The sequence below is a fragment of the Vulpes vulpes genome, chromosome 15, assembly GCF_048418805.1.
Source record: "Vulpes vulpes isolate BD-2025 chromosome 15, VulVul3, whole genome shotgun sequence".
NCBI lineage: Eukaryota > Metazoa > Chordata > Mammalia > Carnivora > Canidae > Vulpes > Vulpes vulpes.
Genome location: NC_132794.1, coordinates 56,939,942 through 56,958,803, shown reverse-complemented (window position 1 = coordinate 56,958,803; position 18,862 = coordinate 56,939,942). Strand labels below are relative to the sequence as shown.

The window sequence follows — 18,862 nt, the reverse complement described above, 5'->3', positions numbered from 1 at the left end:
TCCCAGGTAATTTTAATAAAATGTGCACAGTCTCCTACCATTCTCATCATAGATTTATTTTGAAGCAAATTCCAGCATATTATTTCTTTTGTAAACATTTCAAAATGAATCTCCAGAGAGTAAGGACTATTAAACGTAACACATATCACTGTAACAAAATTTGATTAATAATGAAATGGGCAATGTTCAGATATTCCTGTTGTCTCATAAAATCTTATACAATTGATTTGTTTGAATCAAGATTCAAATGAGGCATATATGTTATGATTAGTTAAGGTGCCTCTTTTGCCTACTTTAATTCATAGTTTTTCCTTCTTTTTCTTGTCCTTTGAAATAAAGTCAGATTGTTTATTTTGTGATTTCTCACTTAATAGAATTTGTTGGTTGTGTCCCTTTTCTGTCACTTCATGTGTTTTTTTCCCCATGTTCTCTATATTTCCTATAAATTGGTGATTAATATCCTAGATACTTTTTTTGGATTTTTGGCAGAAATATTTTATGGTGATATGGAGTACTTCTATCAGGGAACTCATAATGTTTGCTTGTTTTGCTTATTGTATAAACAGCCATCAGTGATCACTGCATAGATTTTTTATTTCATTAATGTCTGTAAAATTACGATATTCTAATTGTGTCATTTTATTTTTCCTTTATGAGTTGGAATTCTTCTCTAGGAGTACAGTCTCCCTTAGCTGTTTGATTACTCTGAAATTCAGTAGTATATGTAGTGAAGGGAGCATAAATGTTTGATTCTTTCTCTTTACCAGTTTTCAAAATAATAGTTTGGTTCACTAACATACTACAAAGGTGACTAATTAGCTTTTATATTCATTTGAGTTATTTGAACTCACAGATTTAGATAGATTTGCGTTTGAATCCATTGTAGTTTATTATTATGGAGGCTCAGACTATCTCATTTCTAACCAGGGGAGCCTCTACAAGTTATTGAATCCTATTGATATTATTCCTTGATAGTTTCTTTGCTTTCTGCTATGGCATGATGTTTCAGGCTCATCTTGTACATTTAATGCCCCAGAGCTGGAAATGGCCATCCTTCCAAAGGATCCTGGTTCCTTTTAAGTGTGGGAATAATAGAGACTACAGCCTGGGCATAGGGATCCTCATTTGCTATTGATTTTGATTATTGTGTCTAAGCTGTTTTAATAAATGGAGCTAGTATATATATGTATTTTTTAACCTGAGAATTCATGAGCTCACACTGAAAATTTTAATTCAATATAGATTATAGATTTCTTTTTAGATTTTATACTTCTGTCTTATAATGAAAAGCTTGAATTCTCATAGCATTAACCTACTTGTTATTTTATACATATATGATCGCTTGAGAATAATGATGCAAAATTTTTCATAGCAACATGATTACTGAGAGCAGGTTAAGCTTTTTTTTTTTGCAGTTATTTTTATAACTTTTTTTATGGTATATACCAGTAAGGATGTATAGCCAAATTACTTATTTTAAAGTCACTTTATAGTTCCTCTTTGTGTAGTTACACTACCAGCTTGATATACAGAATCACTTTTTTAAATTTTGCTGTTGTTTTTTTTTTCAAATTTAATTTTTCTTTCTATATAAAATGTTGACATGGTTTTGAAATGAAATATATAAAACCAAGATATTTTCAGAGAGATCTAGCTTCTTTCCTGATCTCTCCATTCCTGTTCTTCCCTCTCTTTTTAGGGAACCAATTAAACATTTTTTAGATGTTTTCTTTCCATTTAAAAAATAAAAGCAATGTTTATATATATGTTTATATATATATATGTGTGTGTGTGTATTATTATATATATAATATTTGGGTATTCTTATTTCGAGGAAATGTTGACATATTTTATTCTTTTGTAATATAAGTGCAAATTAACATAATATCTTGTGACTGTATGTTTCATTTCTATAGTTATCATCAAATCTTGTAACCCAGTGGTGTTTAGTTTCTACAACTACCTTCGAACTCATCCTTTGCTTATTCGAAGAAACCTTGCCTCCCCTGAAGGAACTTTGGCAACCTTAGGTCTCAAAACTGAAAAAAACTTTGTTGATAAAATTAATCTTATAGAAAGAAAATTATTCTTTACCACTGCAAATGCTCATTTTAAAGTTGGATGCCCTGTTCTAGCCTTGGAGGTACTCTCCAAAATTCCAAAAGTTACCAAAATATCAGCCTTACCTTCAAAACAAGGTCAGCCTGACTCAATTCCTAAAAAAATGGATGATGTACCTTCAGAATCAAAGATTCTGAGTGATGACAATAAAAGTTCTGGCATTGATTGGTCAAATGTAACTTCATCACAGTTTGACTGGAGCCAGCCAATAGTGAAAGTTGATGAGGAACCTCTTAACCTTGATTGGGGTGAAGAGCATGATAGTGCCTTAGAAGAAGAGGAAGAAGATGCTGTTGGTTTAATAATGAAAAGTACAAATGCCAGGGAGACAGATAGACAAGATGAGAAAGCCTCAGACCCTAATGTATTACTGACTCCTCAGGAAGAGGACTGTCTGGAAGGTGATACTGAAGTTGATGTGATTGCTGAACAACTAAAATTCAGAGCTTGTTTAAAGATCCTTATGACAGAACTAAGAACATTGGCTACAGGTTATGAAGTAGATGGTGGAAAACTCAGATTTCAACTCTATAACTGGCTTGAAAAGGAAATTGCTGCCCTGCATGAGATATGTAACCATGAATCAGTTATTAAAGAGTATACCAGTAAAACATACTCCAAGGTAGAAAGTGATCTTCTGGACCAGGAAGAAATGACGGACAAACCAGACATAGGTTCCTATGAGCGGCACCAAATAGAAAGACGGAGATTGCAGGCAAAACGAGAACATGCAGAAAGACGAAAGTTGTGGTTACAGAAAAATCAAGATCTTCTGAGAGTGTTTCTTAGTTACTGTAGCCTTCATGGGGCTCAGGGTGGTGGACTGGCCTCAGTAAGGATGGAACTCAAATTTTTGCTACAAGAATCCCAGCAGGTATGAACTTCACTTTTCTTTTCAGGCTTGGTTATTTTAATAATTTTAATAGCTCTTTTTATTAGCTAACCTAAATATGTCCAGCTTCTTTGCTTGTAGGAGGCAGATATTTATGCTCTGCATGGGTCTTTGTTGATCAGAATTTTAGTGATTATGAGTAGGCTTAACAGCTTGAGAGCACAGCTGTGTCACATTCAATTCATCTTTATATCTTCTGTGTCTCACATAGCAACCGGTACAGATTGGGTGCTCAATAAATTTTTGTAGAATGAGTGAATAAGTACATACTGCTTTTATTCAGTTGTTCATCACCAGTATTTTTATCATGTAACTATTAGTTTTTTCATTTTAACTACTTTGCAAAAAATAATCTACTGTAACCCACAGGAGACCACAGTGAAGCAGCTCCAGTCTCCACTTCCATTGCCTACCACCCTACCTCTGCTTTCAGCAAGTATTGCTTCAACAAAAACAGTCATAGCTAATCCTGTATTATACCTAAATAATCACATCCATGATATACTTTACACTATTGTTCAAATGAAAACACCACCTCACCCCAGTGTTGGAGATGTGAAGGTATGTCAAGTTTATGATCAGTTGATATTGTACACATTGAGAAGGTAAATATTGTACACATTGAGAAGGTAAATATTGTACACATTGAGAAGGTAAATACTTGTCTTCTGGTTTGAACTTAAAGGAATATTTTAAAGTGCTCTTAACGTGCTACTTTCCCAGTCCTGATCAGTGGAAGACTCTTTATGGAAAAGCAATTTAAGATAGGCAAATAATTTTTGATTATGGAATTTTCTAGACAGTATTCTTGCCTCTTAATATTTCTTTAAATCCTTCACTCTCCTTAAATGAACCAGTAATTGAGAAATGTTTATGACTATATACCAAGATATATGAAAATATAAGCTCAGGGAATATCTTTGAGAGAACCAGGGCTGATCAGAAATATCCCAAAGTACTCTCACTACTATTTCCATGGTGGTTGTGTTTATTGGATGCTCTGCAGTATTAGGGGCAATCAAGATTTTGACAGACTTACTACCCCCAAATAAACCCATACCCTGTATTGAAAACTTAAGAACAGATAGATTCCAAGAAGTACTAGGAAGGAAGCTTGGTAGGATTTGAAATTGATCAGACTACCTCTGTACTAGCCTGTGTGTTGTGCTATGCTTTTCCAGTTCCAGTGGCTGATGTCATTTCAGGTCCCTAGCATTTTTTTTTCTTTTGTTTGAAAGGCATGTTTGACCTCTGGTAGTATATTCTTCTGAACAATTTACTGGTTACATCAACCTATTATTAGAGACTTCTAATCCATAGCATGAATTAATTTGTATCGGTATTTTAGCAGAGATTGCTTAAATTATTTGTTCAGTGAATATGGACACTTAGAAAAGGCATTAAATGCATATAAATTATAAGGAAACATTTCCAGTTTCTAGAAATTTGGATAAGGCTTTCAAAGAGTATTAAACTGATTTCTAAGGTCCCTTCAAATTTTAACATTTTATGAATCTGAAAATGTTGATTCAATATTAGCATTTTTAGGATGTAGTTTTTATATTGATAATTTTTAAACTCTAAATTTAAAATTCTAAGAGTATACACTACTCTTAAGTACTAAGTAAACTACTTGCTTTCTGAAAAATCAGCCATTTCACACAGTGATTGATATATCTAAACATTTAATTCATTCTTGGTAAGATCAACTATTTATTTCATCAAGGGAAATTTTATAAGGCAGTTTAAATAAAAGCTCTGAAAATTGTATACTTATTTTGGTTCTGCTTTTTTTTGGAATATTAATCTTGAAGCTAATCATTAGGTAGAACAGCCCATTGGCACTTTACTCAGAGCCTGGTAAATAGCAGGGTCACAGTAAGTAAATATTTGATAAAGATGTGTTTGAATCAATTAGCTTTGTTTTGGGCATGCATATTAAGTTAGGAGTTATTTTAGAAGTTTTAAAGTAGAATTCGTTAGTCTTAGGATCTAGTCTTATGATATTGCTAGTTTGCTGGGTGTTTTCTAATATTTAAAATATTACTATTGTATAGAAATGTTAGTATAAAATGTAATTGTGGCTGTTTTGGTTTTAGGTGCATACACTTCATTCACTAGCAGCATCACTTTCTGCATCAATTTACCAGGCATTATGTGACAGTCATAGCTACAGGTAAAAAAAAAAAATCATGTTAAATTATTAATATAGCAAAAGTATTAAACTGTCCAGAGTTTATATCAAGTTCTATTTCCTAGTGACAGAAAAATCCTCAAAAATGACTGCCTTGTAGGGTAGCCCAGGTGGCTCAGCGGTTTAGCGCCGCCTTCAGCCCAGGGCCTGATCCTGGAGACCCAGGATTGAGTCCCATGTCGGGCTCCCTGCATGGAGCCTGCTTCTCCCTCTGCCTCTGTCTCTGCCCCTCTCTCTCTCTCTGTCATGAATAAATGAATAAAATCTATTAAAAAAATGACTGCCTTGTATACTTTGGTAGATGAGAAAGAATGAGAAATAGAATAACTTTAATTTAGCTGTCACCTAGTAACAACAGAGGCATATAGAAAATGATAAATAGTAAATAGAAATGATCACCATCACTGTCTTTTTTTATTTTAAAAGAATTTTTCACTATTCAAAATAATTTATAATATGAAGTTTTCTAATTTTTTTTTCCTTAAGAACGGTTTCTTTTAGCATTGGATTAGCTCCTATTTGTTTAACTGGTTTTCAGTTGAAAGAGAAAATGCTTTTAAAAAACTCAAAAAGTACGTTTCTTAAATAGAATTATTAAAATCATAGAATGTACATAGAATATAAAAGTCTTTGGAAGTGATATCAATAAGAAATAATGGTTTAAATTTTCCTAAGGATCAGATTACCTTTATCAGTGTATACTGTGCATTTTAATGATGAGGGGAATATAAGTAGTAGGAAATCCAATCACTTGGACAGATGACCCAGATTTATTTTATTTTTATTTTTTTAATAATAAATTTATTTTTTAATGGTGTTCAATTTGCCAACATACAGAATAACACCCAGTGCTCATCCCGTCAAGTGCCCCCCTCAGTGTCTGCCACCCAGTCACCCCCACCTCCCGCCCTCCTCCCCTTCTACCACCCCTAGTTCGTTTCCCAGAGTTAGGAGTCTTCATGTTCTGTCTCCCTTTCTGATATTTCCCACTTATTTTTTCTCCTTTCCCCTTTATTTCCTTTTACTATTTTTTATATTCCCCAAATGAATGAGACCATATAATGTTTGTCCTTCTCTGATTGACTTATTTCACTCAGCATAATACCCTCCAGTTCCATCCACGTCGAAGCAAAAGGTGGGTTTTTGTCATTTCTAATGGCTGAGTAATATTCCATTGTATCATAGACCACATCTTCTTTATCCATTCATCTTTCGATGGACACTGAGACTCCTTCCACAGTTTGGCTATTGTGGACATTGCTGCTAGAAACATCGGGGTGCAGGTGTCCCGGCGTTTCATTGCATCTGTATCTTTGGGGTAAATTCCCAGCAGTGCAATTGCTGGGTTGTAGGGCAGATCTATTTTTAACTCTTTGAGGAACCTCCACACAGTTTTCCAGAGTAGCTGTACCAGTTCGCATTCCCACCAACAGTGCAAGAGGGTTCCCCTTTCTCCACATCCTCTCCAACATTTGTGGTTTCCTGCCTTGTTAATTTTCCCATTCTCACTGGTGTGAGGTGGTATCTCATTGTGGTTTTGATTTGTATTTCCCTGATGGCAAGTGATGCAGAGCATTTTCTCATGTGCATGTTGGCCATGTCCATGTCTTTCTCTGTGAGATTTCTGTTCATGTCTTTTGCCCATTTCATGATTGGATTGTTTGTTTCTTTGCTGTTGAGTTTAATAAGTTCTTTATAGATCTTGGAAACTAGCCCTTTATCTGATATGTCATTTGCAAATATCTTTTCCCATTCTGTAGGTTGTCTTTTAGTTTTGTTGACTGTATCCTTTGCTGTGCAAAAGCTTATCTTGATGAAGTCCCGATAGTTCATTTTTGCTTTTGTTTCTTTTGCCTTCGTGGATGTATCTTGCAAGAAGTTACTGTGGCTGAGTTCAAAAAGGGTGTTGCCTGTGTTCTCCTCTAGGATTTTTTTTAAAATGTTTTTATTTATTTATGATAGTCACACACACACACACACACAGAGAGGCAGAGACACAGGCAGAGGGAGAAGCAGGCTCCATGCACCGGAAGCCTGACATGGGACTCGATCCCGGGTCTCCAGGATTGTGCCCTGGGCCAAAGGCAGGCGCTAAACTGCTGTGCCACCCAGGGATCCCTCCCCTAGGATTTTGATGGAATCTTGTCTCACATTTAGATCTTTCATCCATTTTGAGTTTATCTTTATGTATGGTGCAAGAGAGTGGTCTAGTTTCATTCCTCTGCATGTGGATGGATGACCCAGATTTAAATGAGTTATATAAATAAGTGAAAAGTTTGTAATATAAATAGAATCACATTAAATGTATATTAAACATATGCCTAGATTTTTTTTCTTATAAATTCAGCAGTTTTTTTGTGAGAAGACTTGATATTGCAAAAGGAATTAGCCCTTCAAAATGGCCTGTACTCTGCTTTTAGTCCAGTGAGGCCATGTCTAAGTAGTTACAAAGATTTGGAAATGTAAATGAGGAACAAAGTTTATTTAATTGTTTTTTTTTTAATTTTTTATTGGAGTTCAATTTGCCAACATATAGCATAACACCCAGTGCTCATCCCACCAAGTGCCCCCCTCAGTGCCCATCACCCAGTCACCCCAACCCCCCGCCCACCTCCCTTTCCACCACCCCTTGTTCATTTCCCAGAGTTAGGTGTCTCTCATATTTTGTCACCCTCACTGATATTTTCACTCATTTTCTCTCCTTTCCTTTTTTTCCCTTTCACTAGTTTTTATATTCCCCAAATGAATGAGACCATATAATGTTTGTCCTTTTCCAATCGACTTATTTCACTTAGCATAATACTCTCCAGGTCCCTCCATGTCGAAGCAAATAGTAGGTATTTGTCGTTTCTAATGGCTGAGTAATATTCCATTGTATACATAGACCACATCTTCTTTATCTATTCATCTTTCGATGGACACCGACCGAGGCTCTTCTACAGTTTGGCTATTGTGGACATTGATTGTCTGAATGATCAAAGACAACTTGTTTGATACAAGTCACTGGTTAAAATGGCACCAGATGAGAGTTCAAATAAATATTTTTAAAATGTGTATTTTCTTATTCTTAGGCTATGATTGACTCAAGGGAGTTAGCTTTACTTTCTGCTTTTGTATTTTCCCTAGCTCCACAAAGATGAGGGAAGTAAATATGGAGGTACATTTGGCTTTAGGATCAAATATTTCTAATACGATTCTCCATATTTTAGTTCATACTTTAATTCAAGGTTAAACTCGTACAATTTTACAGAGCTAAGAAAATAGTACCCAGAAACTTGAGTCTAGTACCAAAAAGTAGTCTCCTTACTCTCAGATTCTGTTTTCTTTTCTTTTTTTTTTTAGTAAAAATGGCTGAATTTAGAAAAGATTTTCAAGTATTAAGTAGCGTCTGGAAAAGATTTTTAAAAAGACTAAATGTCATACTCCTGAAACCAATATTACACTATATGGCAACTAACTAGATTTTTTTCTTCTTTTTTTTTAAAGTAACCTCTGTGCCCAATGTGTGGGGGCTTAAATTCATGACCCCAAGATCAAGAGTCACATGCTCTACCAACTGAGCCAGCCAGGCACCCCTTCACTAACTGAATTTAAATAAAAACTAGGAACATGATTTAAAAAAAAAAGCCTAAATGTCATCATGATAAACATCTAAAAGATATATATATAGTACAGTCTATCTCTGTTAGAATGCTAAATAACTGAACCTTATTTGTATTAGCAGTCAAACAGAAGGAAACCAGTTTACAGGAATGGCTTATCAAGGACTTCTTTTAAGTGATCGCCGAAGACTAAGGACAGAAAGTATTGAAGAACATGCAACACCGAATTCTTCTCCTGCTCAATGGCCTGGTGAGAATTTAAGTGTTTTTTGTTTGTTTGTTTTTGTTTTTGTTTTAAATCTTCTATTTGGTAATTCCATTTTAAAAACTTACTAACTGGTTTCCTGATTGTTGTTCTTTGTGGATTTGGTGAATGGTTTTTTATTTGTTTGTTTTTTGATGATGTTTTCTGCCATGGATTAGGAATTCTTAAGTACTGTAATGTTGTCTGAAGACTCAGAAAGTTAAGGCTTCAAAACCCAGCTGTGTTGACCCGCATAAAAAAGCAAGGTTTAACATCTTTCATAAGGGTGAGCACATCCTCTTCCTTATCTGTAGAAATCCTAAGTTAGAGAGCAGTATCACAGAGATATTTTCACAGTTATATCAGAGAGACTGCAATTATTCTCGAGTGTAAATTTGTATGTTGGGATAAGAGTGACCATTATGTGACACTTCTGTCCTGTCAGTCCTTCTCTGTCTCTCGTTAGCTTTCTCTCTCATTCTCCATATCAGTTATTTCAGATCTTCTCCACTTTCTTCATACCTTTTTCTGGTCTGCTGTGTCATTTAGTTTTTACTGTGTTTGCTCTATAACTGTGAGTTTACATGTTAATGATGGTAGTGAAAAATGGCAGTAGAAAAAAGTGACAAACTCACAGTGTTTATTTAAAATTCATTTATACAAAAAAATAAAATTCATTTATACATGTTTTTAGAAACATTGTCTTCATTTTAATTTTTTTATTGAAATAAGTGAGACTTCCAAAAAGTTGTAAAAACAGTACAAAGAGTTTTCGTTTAGCCTTCACCCAGATTCTCCAAATGTTAGCATTTTGCCATACCTGCCTTAGCATTCATCCCTCTCTCTCATTCTCACCCTCACCGTGTGTATGTGTGTGTACATAGGTATTTTTTCTGAAGTGTTTGAGAGTAAGTTACAGATTATGATATCCTTTTACATCTAAGTATACCAATGTGTCTTTCCTAAAAACAGACACTCTCTTATATAACCATAGCACAGTTTTTCAAATTCAGCATCTTAACATTGATACGGTATTGTTCTTCTAACCTATAGATCTTTCAGAAATTTCACCAGTTGTCCCACTCAATGTCTTCCATGTAACATTTAGTTGTACTATCTCATGAGTCTCCTCTGATATGGACTAGTTATTCATTCTTGTTTTTGGTCTTTCATGATTGACACTTTGAAGAGTAGTAGCCAGTTATTTTTTAGAATGTCCCTCAATTTGGGTTTTGCTATCTTTTTTTTTTTCTTTCTTTCTTTCTTTCTTTCTTTCTTTCTTTCTTTCTTTCTTTCTTTCTTTCTTTCTTTCTTTCTTTATTTTAAGATTTTATTCATGACAGAGAGAGAGAGGCAGAGACACAGGCAGAGGGAGAGGGAGAGAAGCAGGCTCCATGCAGGGAGCCCGACATGGGACTCGATCCGGGGTCTCCAGGCTCACACCCCGGGCCGAAGGCAGCGCCAAAACCGCTGGGCCACTGGGGCTACCCTGTCTTTTTCTTTCTTTCTTTCTTTCTTTCTTTCTTTCTTTCTTTCTTTCTTTCTTTCTTTCTTTTTTCCTTTTTCTTAATATTAGATTCGGGTTATATATTTTTGGCAAGGTTATCACAAAAGAGATACTGTGCTATTAGTGCAGAATATTAAGAGGCACATGATGTCAGTTGGTTCCATTACTGGTGCTATTCACTTGTTAAGGTACTTTCTGCCAGATTTCTCATTTACTAAGCTACTATTTCTTCTTTGAAATTAATAAGTTTCTTTTGAAGAGATAGTTTGAAACTGTGTAAAATACTATACTTTTACCCACTAATTTTAGCATCCAGTGATGATTCTTGCCTGAATCAGATTATTACTGTGAGGATTCCTGGATGGTGATTTTTTTTATATATAATTTTATCATTCCTTCTACTTTTAGTTGAAATTGTACTATGAGGAAGAGCTTTCCTTTCTCTCCTTATTTATTTGTTCACTCATTAATAGCATAAACTAATAGATTCTTATTTCATTCCATAAATTAGAATCCATTTCTATCATTTATTTTGTTGCTCAAATTATGGATACAATATATATTATCTAATATAGATACATAATTTTGGTTAAGTTACAGATTTGGATTTTTTTTTCTTCTAGAGCTTTCTTCTGATATACTTACTATGATATTATATACCCTTACAGGTGTGAGCTCACTCATTAATCTCTTGAGTTCGGCTCAAGATGAAGACCAGCCAAAATTGAACATTTTGTTGTGTGAAGCTGTTGTTGCTGTTTACTTAAGTTTATTGATACATGCTCTTGCTACAAATTCCTCCAATGAATTGTTCCGACTTGCAGCCCATCCATTAAATAATCGAATGTGGGCTGCTGTTTTTGGAGGGGGTGTGAAACTTGTTGTGAAACCTCAAAGACAATCAGAAAATATTTCTGGTAAGATAAATTTGATACAATAATGTATATAAATGTAAATGATTTCCAGGATTAAAGCTGAAGTAAAAAGTTTTAAGAATTTTTATTTTGAAGATCAGTGATATTCAAAATATATCACTTTGGTTAGGATAGTAAATAACTAAACTCATGTTTGAATAAAAATATTTTTTCAGTTCAATATTTTTTAATAAACCAGGACAAATTTGAGGAAGATAAAAAAGGAAATAGAAAATAGGTAAAGAGAAGTAAGAAGAATGTTAAGGAATAGAAAGGGAAAAGGATGGTTTTTAGAGAAAGATTTAAATAAAAACTCATAATCAATATAGAACATATCAGCAGTTGGCTTCAGATTAGGTTTATGATCATGTGCAAGAGAGCTTTTCCAGTCATGCCTATGGTTTTTGAAATTCCATTTCCTGTCTTTTATTCTCTTCCCTTATGTAGTAGAATGTATTTTTTAAAATATTCTTTTTTTTAATTTTTTTATTATTTTTTTATTATTTATGATAGTCACATACAGAGAGAGAGAGAGAGAGAGGCAGAGACACAGGCAGAGGGAGAAGCAGGCTCCATGCACCGGGAGCCCAACATGGGATTCGATCCCGGGTCTCCAGGATCGCGCCCTGGGCCAAAGGCAGGCGCCAAACCGCTGCGCCACCCAGGGATCCCTAGAATGTATTTTTTAATCCCACTTTTTAAGATGGTAGGATATGGTAAGATGTGGACTGATGATGTGGAAAAGGTTTCTATCTTGGTGCCAAAACATCATAATTTATCCTTAGAAATTATCCCATTACAGTGAGGAACCAGTGGTACAAAGAGTTTAAATGGAACTGGTTCTAATCTCTGTCCTTGCTGCTGAAGGTTAAATTCTTTTTTAAAAAAGATATTTATTTATTTGAGAGAAAGAGCATGTGCATGCAGGTGGGGGCGGGGGGCAAAGTGGGAAGGGTAGGTAGAAGGAGAAAGGATCTCAAGCAGACTTCATGCTGAGAGTCGAGCCTAATACAGGGCTCGGTTTTACAACCTTGAGATCATGATCTGAGCCAAAATCAAGGCTGACACAAAAGAGACTAGAGTTGTTTTTTTTTTTTTTAAGATTTTATTTATTCATTCATGAGAGACACAGAGAGACAGAGAGGCAGAGACACAGGCAGAGGGAGAAGCAGGCTCCATGCAGAGAGCCTGATGTGGGACTCAATCCTGGGACTCCAGGATTACGCCGTGGGCCGAAGGCATCACCAAACCCCTGAGCCACCCAGGGATCCCGAGACTAGAGTTTTTATTTTTATTTTTATTTTTTTTAAAGATTTATTTATTTATTCAGTCAGAGAGAGCGGGAGAGAGGCAGAGACACAGGCAGAGGGAGAAGCAGGCTCCACGCAGGAAGCCTGATGCGGGACTCGATCCTCGGTCTCCAGGATCACACCCCGGGCTGCAGGCGGCGCTAAACCGCTGCACCACCAAGGCTGCCCGAGACTAGAGTTTTTAAAGAGGAAAGAGGGAATTCACCTAAATTGTTTGAAGGAGATATGATTGGTGCTGGTATAGCTACAGTTTCCCTGATCTGTATGTGATTGGTTGCTAAGACTAATGCTACCATTTATGTCCTTTCCAAATGCGGCAGGTGCCTTGGCTTTTAGTGGAGTTCAGCAACAGCTACGAAAATTGGAGACAGGACATAAACCCCACTTCAAGATCCTCCTGGCTCCATTTTAAATAACCTTCTTAGCGATGCTGACTCCATTTGATTCTATCATCCTCATTCATTGAGGTTTTAGTCACTGGTTTCTGTCGTCCCTTCCTCTTTTCACGTTGAACTGCTGCCTTCTTTTTAAAAGGCATGCTTTACACATCCTGTATCTTCAGTGAATCCCTGAACAGCATAACCAGAAATAGTCATTCAAGCACTAATGAATATGCCATTTATTTAATTTGTTATACATAGAATTACTTTGTTACTCTGTATAGCATGCAGGCTCCTTCATGGCAAGATACTCTTTTATGTTCTATCCTCATCTGCATCTCTGCCATGATTGCTGGAAAACAGATGCAGTAACTTGGAAAGTTTAGAAGCACAGATAGAAGTAATTTAGTCTAAACTGAAACATGGCAAGAATAGGTTGAAAAGAAAAGTTAATGTTAACTCTTTGAATTAGTAATGGAAAATAAATGCTGTCTTTTTTTTTTCTCTTCTGTCTTTATTCAGCACCTCCTGTTCCTTCTGAGGACATAGATAAACACCGTAGGAGATTTAACATGCGAATGTTAGTCCCTGGAAGACCTGTAAAAGATGCTACCCCACCACCAGTGCCTGCAGAGAGACCATCTTACAAAGAAAAATTTATTCCTCCTGAACTTAGTATGTGGGATTATTTTGTTGCAAAGGTAAGAGGTATGAGAAGCACAAGTTTTATATGTGTTTATTTTATTCATTCTTTTGTATGCATTACATAGGAATGATAAGGCAGTTTCTCAGTTGAATAAATACAGTTTATTTTTATTTCTATTATTTTTTAAAGATTTTGTTTATTTGAGAGGAAGAGAGCTGAGTGAATAAGAGAGCACGAGCAGAGGGGAGGGGCAGAAGGAGCCAGTGGAGGGGGGAGCAAACTCCCCACTGAGTGCAGAGCCCAACATGGGGCTGCATCCCAGGACCCCAGGATCATGACCTGAGCTGGAGGCAGATGCTTAACCCACTGAGCCACCAAGGCACCCCAAATAACTGTAGTTTAGATATTTAATTTCTCAAGTCCAGAAACTGAATAGCCATTCAGGGATGATCAGATACATGGTGATTATCAGATACTTGATATGGGTGAAACTGATGAAAATCTGTATGGGATTTAGGTCTAAAACAGAAGTCAGATTTATTAACATATAATCAGCATCATCATTTTCTAGTGATTGAAATACTTGTATCTGCCATCTACGTTCTCTTCATCTAATTATTAGTAGTTCCCTTGGTCAGCATGAAATTAAAGCAAGAGGAGATGGATGGATATTTTGGGGTTTCATGAGGCCATATAGCCCATGACATACCTGTTTCTTCAAAGCAGTCACAACTCTGGAGATCAGAATACTCCTGGTGACTAGACCCATTGTAGTTCCATTTCATACCACATTGGGTACATGCTGCTAGTACTTGCTTTCTGCACTTTGCTTTTTCAAGCTGACCACCTTTCTTCTATTAATATTTCCCTCTTTTCATCATGCCTCCTCCCATTTAAAAATTTTATTAGACCTCAGAGTTCTTGAGATATTGATCCCACTCTGCTTTTGGTAGGCTAAGCTCATCTTTAGAAAGTCTTTCAGGGTGAGTTTTAAACATTTGTTTTTGTTATCCTGTCTTTCCTTTCCTCCCACTTCTGTTATCTTTGTCATAGATTAAATATACTTTTTTTGGACTATATATTTCCATTGATCAGTTATTTCTTTTAATTACTTTATTATCCACTAAAAAATGGTATCTTTCACCTTAAGAAGATTTCTCAGCTAATCTTGTCTATTTTTCTTCCCTATGAAACTTTAGAATCATTATGAAGCTTCAAAAAAGGAAAAGAAATCCTCAGGGGGATTTTTATTACAATTAACTTAAAACCTATAAATTAATTTGTAAAGAATTATAGTTTTACATGTCTCAGTCTCCTTATATAGCTTTTAGAAGGATTTTTGATTTCCTTCACTATAGGTCTCTGACAATTTTCATAGTTTTTCCTTTGGTATTTATGTTTTTCAGTGTGTCTTTTTTTCTTTAGACTTTTCTAACTAGTTATGTAGATATATAAGAAAAAGTCTTGATTGTTAATATTTCTGTCACATATATTTTATTATTTAATTTTTTATTGAATTTTAGGTGACATGCAGTGTTAAATTAGTTTCAGGTATATAACACAGTGACCCAGTAATTGTATATACGTTATATTGTACTCACCACAATAACTGTAGTCATTAGCTGTCACCATACAATATTATTACAGTATTATTAATTAATATTCCCTTATGCTATACTTTTCATCCCCATGAATTATTTATTTTATAACTGGAAGTTTGTACCTCTTAATCCCCTTCGCTTATTTTGCCCGTCTCCCACCCCCTGGCAACCACCAGTTTATTCTCTGTATGATTGTTTCCATCTTTTGTTTGTTTTTTATTTTTATTATTTTTTAAAAGATTTTCATTTATTTGTGAGAGAACACACATGATTGGGGGAGAGGCAAGGAGAGATAGAGGGGGAAGCAGATTCCCTGCTGAGTGCGGCTCAATCCCAGGACCCCGAGATCATGGTCTGAGCCAGAATCAGCTGCTTAACCAACTGAGCCATCCAGGTCCCCCAGTTTGTTTATTTTTTAGATGCTACATATAAGTGAATCATATGGTAGGTACTTGTCTTCTGTGTCTGACATATTTCACTTAGCATAATACCCTCCAGGTCATCCATGTTATTGCAAATGGCAAGATATCATTCTTTTTAATGTCTGAGTAATATTTCTCTGTGTGTGTGCCATGTCTTCTTTATATGTTCATCTATCAATCAGTGGACACTTAGGTTGCTTCCGTTACTTGGCTATTGTAATTAATGCTGCAGAAATGTTTACATTGTATCTAGCTATTCACTTATTTTATGGAATCTGAGAATTTTGCATAGTCTTTTTGACTTTTCTAGGTCTAGTATTACTTGTGAAAGGAAATTTTTACTTAGAAAACACTTAAAATGTTCAATATTAAGATAAAAATCAATCATGTATTTAAAAAATAACTGTCTTTTATTGCAGCCATTTCTCCCTTTGTCTGATAGTGGTGTTATATATGATTCTGATGAAAGCATTCATAGTGATGAAGAAGAAGATGATGCTTTTTTTTCAGATACACAAATACAGGAGCACCAAGATCCAAATTCTTATAGGTAAATAAGGATTCTCTCCCTCCCTCTCTCTCTCTCTCTTTTCTGGTAAAAAAAAAATCCTGATGTTAGTAATTTTAAGTAATAGTATGAATTTATACAAGAACTGACTTCTATTTTCAGGTTAGTAATTCTGTACCTTTGAGGTAAATTTCTAGACAGTAGAATCTTTCATATCTGGTTTCAAAGAATAGCTTACATGTAGGGGAGAAACACATTTTTAGTGAGAGAAAATGCATAACTTATCTGATGTGCTTTTAGAACTTATATATATTCATTGATATGCTATTAGATTCCATGTGACTGTGTGGTAAATCTTTTTCTATTAGGTAATTTTCAGATCTTCTAAGTATGATATATTGTTATATATTTTCTATTTACAGAGCCTACAAAGGTTTAAATTTTAGAAAAAAACCCAGCTTTTTTCTGGGTTGGATATTGGGTTAAACAATTGACAGGAATCATTATTATGCTTCTCTCCTGATGTTATTTTCAGTGAAGGAGAATTTGTTTGTTTATTTCCCTTGAACAGCTGGGCTCTTCTGCATTTGACAATGGTTAAGCTAGTACTTCACAATGTCAAGAATTTCTTTCCCATTGCTGGATTGGAATTCTCTGGTAAGTAAGTAATGTACTTAAATACAGTAAGTAAGCATCAAGTTTCTCTTCATAAAAAATCTATACAAAAGAGCATTTGGTACTAAAAATGGGAGATTTTTAGAAAGATTTTATTTATTTGAGAGAGAGAGCATGAGCAGTGGGGAGGAGCAGAAGGAGAGGAAGAAGCTGAGCAGGGAGGCTCAATCCAGTGTGATCATGACCTGAGACAAAGGCAGATTCCTAACCGACTGAACCACCCAGGCACCCCAAAAATTATAGATACTATGTATTGTGTGTATTTTGTATACATATTGTGTATGCTTGTATATTTTGGGCTCTGGTCTATGGTTTTAATTCATGCATGCCAAGAATCATTGTTTACCCACAGGGTTCAAAGAGCCCGAAATCAGACTAGAGAAGCAACACATTTTTCTCAAAGAGCTGGCTTTCTGTTTGTTAAAAGCACTAAGAATCCAATATGTATATAAGATTAACATTTTCAGATTTATTTGTATTTTCAGAGGTTTGGGCTCTAAAAATTCAGATTTTTAAAATATGTGGATGGTGATCAGCATTTTTTTTTTTTTAATCAAAGCAAGATGACATTTTCTATTGCCTTTTAGAGTTGCCTGTGACATCACCATTAGGTATTGCTGTGATTAAAAACTTGGAGAACTGGGAACAGATTTTGCAAGAGAAAATGGATCAGTTTGAAGGTCCACCCCCTAACTATATCAATACCTACCCAACTGACCTTTCAGTAGGAGCTGGACCAGCTATTCTTCGAAATAAAGCAATGCTAGAACCTGAAAATACTCCATTCAAGTAAGGATGCTTATAATACTCATGAGAGTGTAACCTGGTTTAACTTTTCTGGAGGATAGTTTGGCAAAATATGCCCATATCATGCTTATATAAAAATACTCACAACTTTGAACCTGACTGTTATTTCTAACAGTATATGTTAAGGAAAACAAATCTGGATAGAAAACATTTTTCCCAGTATTACCTATAGTTCGGAAGATGTTACTTTTATAATCAGAAAAAAACAAATCTTGTATTTTTGCCATTATTTAAGAACCCATACAGAAATATTTTGGAATAATAATCTACATATGCAAACAAGGTGCTGCTGATGCTTTGGCAGTAGTTTATCAGTAAACACAGTGTTTTTTTTTTTTCACATTAAGGTTTTTTTATTAATGTTTTGATTTTCTATTTGCCCCCTACCTGTCCTTTGGATTAGCAGCATGCTTTTTGTGAGGCACCTGTCCCATAACGAAAAGTATTGCTGATAAACTTGGAAGAGCAAGGCTTTTTAGCTTTGTCGGGCTATTAAAAAATGAAATCTGTGACTTTATATTCATTGGTGATATTATGTAACCAACAGAACCCGTTCTACAGTATCATACTGTAACTTTTTTTTACTTTCAACCTGTTCATTCAGAGAACCTGTAATTAGAGAATGAATTGCTAGATGAAGGAATGATTTTTAAAATAACTAAAAATTAAAAGAAAATTATAACATTTTGTTGAGCTTGATGATGCAACTTATTTGCAATAGATAATGGATTTTTTTTAAAGTTTTGCAAGCATATTTTCTACAGAGTAAAATAGGATATGTTAATTTTTTCTAATAGATCCCGGGATTCTTCCGCACTTCCAGTCAAACGGCTGTGGCATTTCCTTGTTAAACAAGAAGTCCTTCAAGAGACATTTATTAGATATATTTTCACAAAGAAAAGAAAACAGAGTGAGGTATTTGAAAAAAAATTTCTGTTGTAGTTTTTGTTTAGTTTTAACATTTTTAATGAAGTCAGTGCTTGATTTACTTTTTGCTTGGGGTAAAAGCAAGCATACATTGCTTGCTTTTCATACATTG

At 35.0% G+C, this 18,862-nt stretch overlaps 1 protein-coding gene across 4 annotated transcripts in view; it reads left to right on the top strand.

The window, feature by feature from the left end:
- DMXL2 (Dmx like 2) overlaps positions 1-18,862 on the top strand; it is a 157,319-nt gene that overhangs the window by 125,108 nt on the left and 13,349 nt on the right. For 2 of the 4 annotated variants that reach the window (XM_072738518.1, XM_072738521.1), the window contains exons 24-33: positions 1,917-2,995; positions 3,383-3,574; positions 5,113-5,189; positions 8,929-9,059; positions 11,229-11,477; positions 13,687-13,865; positions 16,253-16,383; positions 16,913-16,998; positions 17,604-17,805; positions 18,621-18,738. In XM_072738518.1, coding sequence (XP_072594619.1) covers positions 1,917-2,995; positions 3,383-3,574; positions 5,113-5,189; positions 8,929-9,059; positions 11,229-11,477; positions 13,687-13,865; positions 16,253-16,383; positions 16,913-16,998; positions 17,604-17,805; positions 18,621-18,738 — 2,444 coding nt within the window. The remainder of the gene's footprint in view (positions 1-1,916; positions 2,996-3,382; positions 3,575-5,112; positions 5,190-8,928; positions 9,060-11,228; positions 11,478-13,686; positions 13,866-16,252; positions 16,384-16,912; positions 16,999-17,603; positions 17,806-18,620; positions 18,739-18,862) is intronic. The other 2 variants (XM_072738517.1, XM_072738520.1) reach the window with 1 other exon arrangement.